General features: G+C 41.2%; 1 protein-coding gene across 1 annotated transcript; it reads left to right on the plus strand.

Moving 5' to 3' along the window:
- Nucleotides 1-4,916: 4,916 nt before the first annotated feature.
- Nucleotides 4,917-11,512, plus strand: slc6a18 (solute carrier family 6 member 18). Its single transcript, XM_069682078.1, has 12 exons — nt 4,917-5,058; nt 6,532-6,672; nt 6,757-6,894; nt 7,856-8,037; nt 8,127-8,237; nt 8,332-8,444; nt 8,534-8,662; nt 8,743-8,896; nt 9,101-9,305; nt 9,394-9,553; nt 9,652-9,814; nt 11,303-11,512. Exons 1-12 carry the CDS (start codon nt 4,917-4,919, stop codon nt 11,510-11,512), a joined length of 1,848 nt encoding a protein of 615 aa, XP_069538179.1.
- Nucleotides 11,513-11,514: the final 2 nt, after the last annotated feature.

The following is an 11,514-nucleotide window of genomic DNA, read 5'->3' on the forward strand; positions in this document are numbered from 1 at the left end:
AGAGCTCAAACTCAAACCTGCAGTACCTACAAAATCTGGTCCATGGCCTCTCTTTCTCTCGCAAAGAGGATAATTCCCAGGCCAGACCAGCAGGTGGCAGAAACAGACAACATTTTGAAATTATATCCAGAGGGAAAAGATGACAATCTTGCCTTTGAAAACGTTTGAAGCAAACAAATTATGTACACTGAACAAAAATATAAACGCAACACTTTTGTTTTTGCTCCCATTTTTCATGAGCTGAACTCAAAGATCTAAGGGCTTTTTCTATGTACACAAAAGGCCTATTTCTCTCAAATATTGTTCACAAATGTGTCTAAATCTGTGTTAGTGAGCACTTCTCCTTTGCTGAGATAATCCATCCACCTCACAGGTGTGGCATATCAAGATGCTGATTAGACAGCATGATTATTGCACAAGTGCACAGGCAGGCCACAATAAAAGGCCACTCTAAAATGTGCAGTTTTATCACACAGCACAATGCCACAGATGTCGCAAGTTTTGAGGGAGCGTGCAACTGGCATGCTGACTGCAGGAATGTCCACCAGAGCTGTTTCCCGTGAATTGAATGTTCATTTCTCTACCATAAGCCGTCTCCAAAGGCGTTTCAGAGAATTTGGCAGTACATCCAACCGGCCTCACAACCACAGACCACGTGTAACCACACCAGCCCAGGACCTCCACATCCAGCATCTTCACCTTCAAGATCGTCTGAGACCAGCCACCCAGACAGCTGCTGCAACAATCTGTTTGCATAACCAAAGACTTTCTGCACTAACTGTCAGAAACCGTCTCAGGGAAGCTCATCTAGATGCTTGTCGTCCTCATCGGGGTCTCGACCTGACTGAAGTTCGTCGTCATAACAGACTTGAGTGGGCATTTGCTCACATTCGATGGTGTCTGGCACTTTGGAGAGGTGTTCTCTTCACGGATGAATCCCGGTTTTCACTGTACAGGGCAGATGGCAGACAGCGTGTATGGCGTTGTGTGGGTGAGTGGTTTGATGATGTCAACGTTGTGAATCGAGTGGCCCATGGTGGCGGTGGGGTTATGGTATGGACAGGCGTATGTTATGGACTACGAACACAGGTGCATTTTATTGATGGCATTTTGAATGCACAGAGATACCGTGACGAGATCCTGAGGCCCATTGTTATGCCATTCATCCACAACCATCACCTCATGTTGCAGCATGATAATGCACGGCCCCATGTTGCAAGGATCTGTACATAATTCCTGGAAGCTGAAAACATCCCAGTTCTTGCATGGCCAGCATACTCACCGGACATGTCACCCATTGAGCATGTTTGGGATGCTCTGGATCGGCGTATACGACAGCATGTTCCAGTTCCTGCCAGTGTACATATAACAGTGTATATATAACATATTAAATTCATATAAGATGGTTAACATGTTATAAGACACCACTTACATTGATATGGATGAAAAAGAATCTTATCTAACCTGCACATGTTTGGACTGCGGCACCTGAAAGCAACCCACATAGACATAGGAACAACATGAAAACATGACCAGCCAAGTGAGTGAATGCAACTGTTCCAAAGCATAAATAGGCACTCTGGTTTTGAGAGTAAAAGAGTTACTAGGACACATCGTTTGAAATACAAGATAAAGCATGAGTTAAAAAATATCAGAAATTGTGTAACACGTAGAGTTTAAATTATAAACCACATTTCAGTTGTTCGCGTCCCTCTCCTCTCCCCGTCCCGCTGCTCCTCCTCTCTGCTACCCCGGGAACAGATCGCTGCAGGAGCCATATTTGCCATAGGAGATGTCAATCATAGCGTTACACCCCCTTTTTATAGCATCAAACAAGTCATTAAAACTTAACTTCTCAAAAAAATGAACACTTGGACATTGATCAGAAAAAATGTATTTGATGTGTATTTTGAATTTATAGTTTGAACCATGTCCTATCTGTTAACACAGAGGAGGCGGGCTTTATGACCTATACTGCAGCCAGTCAGCAGGGGGCGCTGTGATGTTGCCCAACTTTTTATACAGTCTATAATTTGAACCTATTTAATCAAAAACAGAAAAAACTAACATTATTAATTTAACTCTTCGTATACATCTCTATAAGCTTATATTAGTGTCATAATACTTTTCATTGTTATGAATAACTCTCACTCAAATAAACCAGCCTGAAACACAGGTTTAAGTTCTCAGTTAACATGAGCTTGTGGTCTGTCAGGAAATGCAGACATCATGGTTTTATTAATACTTAGTGTTCTATTCTGAGCCTCAGATAAGAAATTTGTACAGCAACACTATAAGATCAGTGCTTTTGATTCTCCCTGTTGGTTAAACAGGACTCTCATGTCCTGCCTTGTGCAGACAAAACCTGCAAGAGCTTCAACAGAAGCAACAAAAAGATCTGACAGCCCTCCTGATCAAACATCCAGCCACTAAATGGTTAATGGACTGTACAGATATAGTGCTTTTCTAGTCTTCCAGCCACTCAAAGCGCTTTTATACCACATGTCACATTCACCGTTTCACACACACATTCATACACTGATGGCAAAGGCCTAAGTGCCTTTTAATGACTGTAGTGATTGTTTTAGTTACGTTTCCCCTCGCCGATCCTCCTCTACTCTCCTAATCCGGAAACCATCAGCTGCAGGAGCCATATTTGTCAACAGAGCTGTCAATCATCTTTTTTACAGCATCAAATAACTTATTAAACCAAACTTGTCAGAAAAATGAACACTTGGACTTAAATCAGCATCATAAGAACTAACTATAATGACAGAAACCATGTTTCAGAAAATATTATTTAGCGTGTATTTTGATTGTATAGTTTGACTCATGTCCCATCTGTTAACATGGAGGAGGTGGGCTTTATGACCTATACTGCAGCCAGTCAGCAGGGGGCGCTGTAAATATTTTGGCTTCATTTTTAGGGAGCTGTCGTGTCGTCCATCTCTTTAAACAGTCTGTGGCTGTGTTCGAAATGCCGTATTACATACTACATACTACACACTACATACTCTATACTGCATACTGCGTTCGGTGGTAGTAGTATGGAGGAGCTTTTCAAATTAATTTTGCAGTATGCTACGCCAGGCGGAAGTAAACAACAACCGCCGCTTCTTTAGCAATAAGCCCCCTTCTGCTGGAATGCTGCTGCTGTCCGTCATTTCAACTGCCTCTGTGACATTCCAGCGCTTTGCATTGTGGGATACAGTAGGCGAGGTAGACTGGTCTGATGCATACTGGAGATTTCTTCGAAATCAGTACGAGATCCGGGTATTTTTGGTATACTGCATACTACATACTACATTTTGGCCAAATCAGTACGTACTGCTAGTATAGTATGGCTGCGAAGGATCCACTGGGTACATCCTTCTCGGCCCAAACATATCCAAAAATGCATTGCGCGCCAATTCAAACTAAATGGCGGACTCATACGCAGCCGAGGAATAAACTTTTAATTGTACGTTTTTGGTTTCAACTCATTCAAATAGCTAGAGATACAAATGTTTAAGAAAACGAAAGGGCCCTTGAAACAAATAATCTTTAAAATAATAGCGACGTTCACTATGCTAGCTAGTTAGCCTGCTAGCTACCGTTTGCTAGGCGACAGGAGCTGTGTTTGGTGATGCAAGGGTAGCTTTAACAGTCTATGCAGGCTATGAATGAAGCATCCTCCGTGGACTGCCTCCTACAAAGGATGCAGCCCCTGGATTGGGACACAGAATATGCATTCATACTACATGGAAGAAATTTGGGGTTCAGTGTCTTGCCCAAGGCAATGTGACTGTAGGGATCAAACCCCCAACCTTCCGATTGAGAGACAACAGACTCTACCACTGAGCCACAGCCGCCAGGATTGAAACAGATTTAGATTAGAAAACCTCTCGTGCTCTGGACTTCTTGTGTTTAGAGATGGCTTCAATAGCTTACCCTCGTCGAGTTCTTGTGACGACTCAGTGGCAGAGTGGGTCGTCTCTCAATCGTAATTCTTGGTGGTTTTATTCATGACGCTGAACACCAACTTGTGAGTGCGTGAGTGTCATTAGTTAGATCCTGACGGGCTGTTTGACACTTTGCATAGCAGCCTCTGCCATCAGTGTGTGAATGAGTGTGTGAGTGGGTGAATGTGAGATGTAGTCTAAAAGCTCTTTGAGTGGTCTGAAGACTAGAAAAGGTGTATTTTCGGGGCAGTACATTTACCATTTCTCACATCCACAGACTCATTATAAGGACAAATATTCTGTGACACCTCTGGCACTACCTTTGGACTGTATTAGTTAATCTTTTGCTTTCATTTGCCTCTACTTCACTACTCAAATTGTTTTCATAGTGTACTAATTATATTCTAACTACTTTTTTCCTTTGCTTTGAATGTTTATCGTAAGTGTATTTTTGTTTTTGTTTTTACTTGTGTGTTCTTACCTGTTAGATTGCAATAGTCAGACTTTGCTGTATGAGTCAGATTATCATAAGAAAGGTTCTTTTAGGCCACTGTACATTTCAATATCAATAGGTTATCCATTATGTAAGGCTTATCAAGCTCCCATTTTTAACTAGCAGGGAGGGTTAGTCAGGAAATTACCATGGCTGATGTTTTCCACCCTTCCTGGTGGCCTGGTTTCTTTAAAAAAAAACCCTAATAAATCTGTATCTCTGGCTCAAAGCTGCAACTGATTGGACATTTAAGGACAGCCCACAAAAAAAAGAGGGAGCAAGAGGACGAGAGAGGAGAAGTGGGCATCACTCAGACGAAAGCAATCAAGACAGCACTTTATTTGAGATACACTGAGCTGAGATCAGGTGGAAAAGTCTGGACTATATAAACATATATACTACCTGACTGAAGTATTAGGATTATTAGCGCTGCTGCCTTGTAACAGAGCTGGAATTGTGCTAAGCTTTTTTGCCTGCTGAAGATGGCCAAAACAAAAGACTCTGGGGTGGAGGAGAGACCCAAGTGGGACAACAAGGTTCAGTACCTGTTGACATGTATCGGCTTTGCAGTGGGACTTGGAAACATCTGGCGTTTCCCTTACCTATGTCAAATCTATGGAGGAGGTGAGATGCTTTCATATGGCCTGCATTGTATTTCCCAGATCTTACATGGCCCCATATTTTGATTAAGTTTACTGTTAGAGAGTGTTTAACCAATAATGTATTTTTTTCATTGTATGCCTCAGACGTTTTTATCAGGTCATGATATACTTTAATATCTTATCCATAATTGTATTGCAACAGCACTTGTCTTAGTTTAGCCATTAACAAATTAACTAGGCCAGTCATTGTCAGTGTGCTGGAAAGGGTGAACCTTATCTTTCCTTCATTGATAACAGTGAACATCAGTGGATTGTTTCTGCTCAACAGCAACACTTCCTGTATTTACTTCCTCATAGTTTACAGTGAGATATTCAAAAGGTCTGGAAGCCACAGGCTCCTCACCTGGGTCAGGGTTAAGTCAAGTAAACAGCCAATGCTCTAAATGTGCATCAGGTCTATCAACTTCTCATATTGACTCTTGGATTCCTGGTTCCCACAGACTGTTGCACTCAGCCGAGCCTCTGTTTGACCTCGGCTTAGTTACCTTCAGCTCTAGATCTTTGTTTTATGGAGCGGTGGTTGATTTAATACAGTTTTTACATTGATAGAGATGGATTGATGGATAGATACTTGGAAATTATAATGTTACAGCAAGAGCTGTTTATCCAGGCATAGCACAGGAAAAATAATAACAGTTAATGCACACTAACACTAGGAACAATAAGATGATGTAATAATACTAAATAAAAAAAGAAACATAGTATATCTCTGCTAATGTTGTAGCAGAGGTGATGTGTTGTAATCTACTTTGGGCAAGAAAAATGTAATGTATCTATCCATGTGACAGTGAAGCTGAACCGGCAAGTTGAAGAAATACTCCACTTTAACAGCCAGAGTCTCTTGTTTTTAAAAATAAAAAATCCATAGATCACTTAGCATCTAAATGTAGGCTATTCTAACCTTTCAAGGCTTTACAGTATGCCAAAACATTGCCTTAAATTTCTCATTATGTCTTGATTAAAGCCGCTGTTAGGAACTTCCGGTTTGTGTTGATTTTGGCGCCCCCGTGGACAAAGCCGTACCGCTTAACTCTTTGCTGATTTTGTCCTGTACATGCTTAAGTGGTGTCATATGTATCACTCACTTTAATTTTTTGCCCCAGGAAAAAGTAAACAAAGGCAGTGTGCACTTATTAGCTTCGTCTGACACCTGCCCCCAGCCAGCAGTTTCAGGCATTAAAAATAACTATATAGAAATAATCAATCTTGTCGCTGATGCTCTGGTTTGCTTTTGTAGCATAACCAGCAAAAAACTCCTCACAGGAGCTTTAATATAATTAAAAGTGGCAGTCATTTCACATTTATCTACATGGTGCAAATAGCCTCTCATGAATCTTATTGCAAAATTTATCTATAAACATGTTCATTAAGACAATCCAATCTGTCTCTTTCTCTCTAACTGGGAGGTACACTAAATGTAACTTCATGTCTTCAGGTGCATTCCTCATCCCCTACCTGATAGCGCTGGTGTTTGAGGGCCTCCCCTTGCTCTACCTGGAGCTGGCCATCGGACAGAGGATGCGCAAGGGCAGCATCGGTGTCTGGAACTCCATCTCACCACTGTTGGGTGGAGTCGGTGGGTGGACTGGAATCATGATAAAAAATGTGTGAGAATTTTATATTTCTCAGAGGTTGTTCATAATTTAATTCCCTTGTGTAGGAATTGCCTCCATGGTGGTGTCATTCCTGGTGGGCATTTTCTACAACACCATCCTGGCCTGGGTGCTCTGGTACTTCTTTCACTCTTTCCAAAACCCGCTGCCGTGGAGCCAGTGTCCACTCAATGATAACCACACAGGTAACAAGAGAACATTTCAGCTGCTCACGATGCATTCAAATGTCTCTGTGTGTGATTGCTACTACCACCCTGACAGTCACAACAAAGAAGCTCAATACTACACCAAAATTCAAATGCATCAGTTTTGGTCTAAGAAATTAGTTTCGGAACAATAAAGTTGAAAGACTATCACCAAAGGGAGTGGTTTACAATCATGGTCTACGTGGCATTTCAAGTCAGATTTAATAGGTAAATAACAGAATTGCTTTATGGCACTAAAAGATACTGCCTCATCACATAAAGTTAAATAAGCAGGCTTTTCTTTCAAGTTATCTTTAAGAGTGTTGCTCACTAACAGATTGTGAAAAGCAAGTAACAGCCTGTGTTGTTTTCAGTTATCACACCAAGATATGTTTCATGTAGTGATGCACGATATTATCGGCACATAATCGGTATCGGTAAAACAACACTTCAATTATGCCTAAATTATTCTCTAAAAAAGCTTGACGTAATGCTACGCCATTAACTTTGTGCGAGTGTGTGCGCCACGTGCACCACGCCTCTTCTGTCAAGCGTGAAGAAAGGTGCAAGATGTCTGCAGTATGGCTGTTTCAAAGTTTCTGAAACGGGCAGCAAGGTTGCTATTTGCAATGGTTGCTCAGCATCTGTCATGCGAGGAGGGGCCAAATCTCATTAATTCAACACTATAAATTTAATCGCCCATCTCAAGAATCTGCCAGTGGGCCACTAAGAGTAGGCATGATATCAATTCCACTAAAGGGGAGACATGATGTTCTCTGCAATTAGGGTTGGAAAATATCCGCATATCAGATATTGGCAAAAAATCCAATATCGTGCATCCCTAGTTACATGGTGATAAAAAGTCGTTTTGAACATTTTGAATTAACTCTAAAAGTTCTTGTTTCTTGCAGGACATTTATAACATCATTTCTGTTTTTTCCACCTAATTTTATCCATAAAGCCATTAATGTGGAGTGTGAGAAGAGCTCTCCAGTAAATTACTTCTGGTATCGTCAGACCTTGAACATCACTCCTGACATCGAGACCAGCGGCTCCCCACAGTGGTGGTTGGTCATCTGTCTGGCCAGCGCCTGGTGTGTGGTCTACATCTGCTTTATCAAAGGGATAAAGTCCATTGGAAAGGTCTGTTTAACTTGTGAAGATGTAGAAGAAAAATAAAGGAAAAAGAAAAAAACAGTTAATGATGTATGTATACTGTTTGCATGTTTCAGGCCGTGTATGTGACAGCCACATTCCCTTACCTGGTGCTCACTATTTTCCTGATCCGTGGCCTCACTCTGCCTGGAGCTACTGATGGACTACTCTACCTCTTTACTCCTGATGTAACTTTTTTTCACTTGTTGGCACCACAGATGATGTAAGATTGTATCCTGTTCCCCGCCACAATGACCTGATGTGTTTTTATGCTTGTTTCAGTGGGAAATACTTAAAGATCCTCGGGTGTGGCTGGATGCTGCAACCCAGATCTTCTTCTCTCTCTCTGTGGGTTTTGGAGGTCTCATAGCTTTCTCCAGCTATAATGAAGAGAGGTACGGGGTTATCTCCTTACTTAACTCCTTTTGTAAAATTGGAGTAAAACATGTGATGTCTTACAATGCTTTGTTTTTGTGTCTGTTAGAAACGACTGCGAGCGGGACGCTGTTTTAGTAGGAGTTATTAATAGCGCCACATCTCTCTACGCCTCAATTTCCATCTTCTCCATCCTGGGATTTAAAGCTACAACGGCCTTCAACTCGTGTCGACAGGAGTACGTGTGCACAGATATTCTGTGATTCTAAACCTTCTGTTTTTTCTTACTGATACAATCAATTTATATCCTGTCTGCAGAAACATCATGACTCTGACCAACCACTTTGAGCTGGAAGACCAGAAAATGACACTTGACAACTATGATGAGATCTTTGAACAGCTACAAATTGCATTTCCAGAGATTGCCAATATGACCCTGAGACTTTGTGACCTGCAAACATTCCTTGACCAGGTATTATAACTTTGAAAAAAAATCCAAGCTAGTACATTGCATTCTTCGGATTTTATCGCATATTTCTAATGTCCTGGTTGTTCTGTGCTTTTGCCTCCTTTCTTGCCTGTAGAGTTGTACATTGTGTTCATGTCAAACATGTACAGTCCCTTCCTGCTACCTCCCTTATCACTTCCTTGACTCTCTTTCATCTCCCTACCCCAGGGCGCATCAGGTACCGGTTTGGCTTTTATCGTGTTCACCGAAGCAGTGATAGAGATGCCAGGCTCGCAAGTGTGGGCTGTTTTATTCTTCGTCATGCTCTTCAGCTTAGGCCTCTCCTCCATGTTTGGAAACATAGAGGGAGTACTCACACCCATCAACGACCTACAACTACTGCCCAAGTGGATCCCTAATGAGATCGTGACAGGTACCTACAAATCAGCTTAAACTGTTCCAAAGTCAAAATGATTTCCAATGAATTCCCTCTCTGAAAAACTCTTTTTTCACTTCCTCAGGGATCATCTGCTTGATATCCTTCTTGACGGCTCTCCTCTTCACACTGGGTTCAGGAAACTACTGGGTGGAGGTCTTTAACAGCTACGTGGGCTCTGTGCCTCTGCTCGTCATTGCATTCTTCGAGTTCATGGCAGTCATTTATATCCATGGAATGAAAAAGTAAATTTTACTATTACTTTAAAGTCTAATGAGATTTAAATACTAATTAGATTCAAGTACGTTTTAACATTTCCTCTGGGCCTCTTGTGCTACGACAGTTTCAGTGAAGATATCTATTTTATGACTGGGAGGAGGCCCAACATCTTCTGGAGGCAATGCTGGCTGTGGGTCAGTCCTCTGCTGCTCCTGGTGGTGTTGGTTGCTTATGTGATCGTCCAGGCACAGAATTATCCCCACTATCCTGCATGGAATGCAACGAGGGTAAGCAATACTGACCAGGAAATGTCAATAACATTAAGTATTACGGTATAGTGCATATACCATAGATTTAGTGCTGTTGTGTGTGAAGCACAAAAGGGAATGGAAAACTTACCACGGACAGCATTTAACGCTGCCATAATCAATATTTTCAGATACATAATGGATGAACCCAAAATAACAAACACTGACAAACCCAGAGATGGTTTTGGACCTACATTTGGTTGAAAATTCACTCTATACGAAATAAATGCTAACTAATGCTAATGTTGCTCCGCTGGTTCAGAAAAAATCCCTAAAAAATTTAAATTAAGATTGAATGTGATACTAAATAACTTAGTGAATTTTTGTGTACTCTGCATTAACACAGATACATTAATGTAAGGAGAAAAAAGGTATCCCTTCCGTATTTCCCTAGGGGCTGGTGGAGAACAAAAACAGAGCATAAAAGAAAGTCAAAATTGGACTTAAAGTAGTCATCTCGAGATCTTAGTTTGTTGTCTTTGCAGCACATGAGTGATTTTCCTCGCTGACGGTCGCTTTCCTTTTTAGACTGTTTGCTTTCATCTGAGCGTCGAATTTGTTTTTTTTTCTTTGGATTTTCACTTATTTTTGAAGTTGTATCTGTAGTCATCGATCTTTTCTTTGTTTGTTCAGCCATAGAAGATTACTGTTTACTCGTAACACTTGCAGAGACCGGAAAAGCAGCTGCTTAGCTCCGCCTACCCTCTGGCAGACCAACCACTGCTGGGTGATGTAAAAACGTGTCATTAACTGGGCGCCAGTTAGTCGCCACGACACAGTCTGTAATTCTGCAGATGCAAAGGCTTTCATCAGTGGGCCATAGGCTTACTCACCGTTGTGTTACGTCAGATAGTGACTTAACAGACATTTATTTAAATTAAAATCTTCAAGATTATTTCTTCAAATCTGACAGGCTTTCTGAAACATCATTCTAAATGAGCGTCTATGTTGCTATGTGTGCTTGATGTGTTCGCTTGTATCCATTTGCCAAGGACATTGGCTATATATTTGACGGTGTTGTTTTTACCTTACCTTCTTCTCACGCAGTGCTTAAGTAGCAAATTAGACAATTGGTGGTAATTAGTGATAGTGGTTGAAGGAATAGTTTCATAATATTAGACATATATTTATTCCCGATATTGTGAAAGGGAGATGAGAAGATTGATACTCTCCTATTTGTTCTCTGAATATGATATAATATACTATATAAGCTGGGGCTGAAAGAAATTAGCAGTGAAAGTGAAGGGAAAACAGCTAGCCTGGTTCTGGCCCAAATGTCAAAAATATGCCTCCTAGCACATCCGAATTTTACTCATTAACTTTACTATTAACTTTATTTAATCCATGCACAGTTAGTTATAAGTGTTTCCTTTTTCGAGCACAGTGACTTTAGGTTATCATGCTAAGCTAATAGCCGGTTAGCTCTAGCCTTTTATAAGCTGTTTTTTTTATTGTGTCTGTTTTAAGGAACCCTTCCCTGGCACTGAAACACTGCCCTACCCAGACTGGGTGTTTGCCATAATCATCCTCCTCTGTACTGTCCCTGTGGTTTCCATCCCTCTGGTGGCGCTCTACAAACTGATACAACGTGGAATCAAGAAGTCCTCTACACGCTCTGACCTAAACCCCTACAACAATGGTGGCTTTGAGATTGAAACACAGGAAAATAGAGCTTAAGA

The sequence above is a fragment of the Semicossyphus pulcher genome, unplaced genomic scaffold, assembly GCF_022749685.1.
Source record: "Semicossyphus pulcher isolate SPU_LCO1_2020_fin unplaced genomic scaffold, fSemPul1.0.p SCAF_5, whole genome shotgun sequence".
NCBI classification, from domain to species: Eukaryota; Metazoa; Chordata; class Actinopteri; order Labriformes; family Labridae; genus Semicossyphus; species Semicossyphus pulcher.

What these genes read in the sequence shown, in the direction of transcription:
- slc6a18 (XM_069682078.1), top strand. Translation starts at nt 4,917, where the DNA reads ATGGCCAAAACAAAAGACTCTGGGGTGGAGGAGAGACCCAAGTGGGAC. An exon ending in ACTCAATGATAACCACACAG is followed by an intron (nt 6,895 to 7,855) that starts GTAACAAGAGAA and finishes TTATCCATAAAG; the next exon opens with CCATTAATGTGGAGTGTGAG. An exon ending in TATATCCATGGAATGAAAAA is followed by an intron (nt 9,554 to 9,651) that starts GTAAATTTTACT and finishes GTGCTACGACAG; the next exon opens with TTTCAGTGAAGATATCTATT.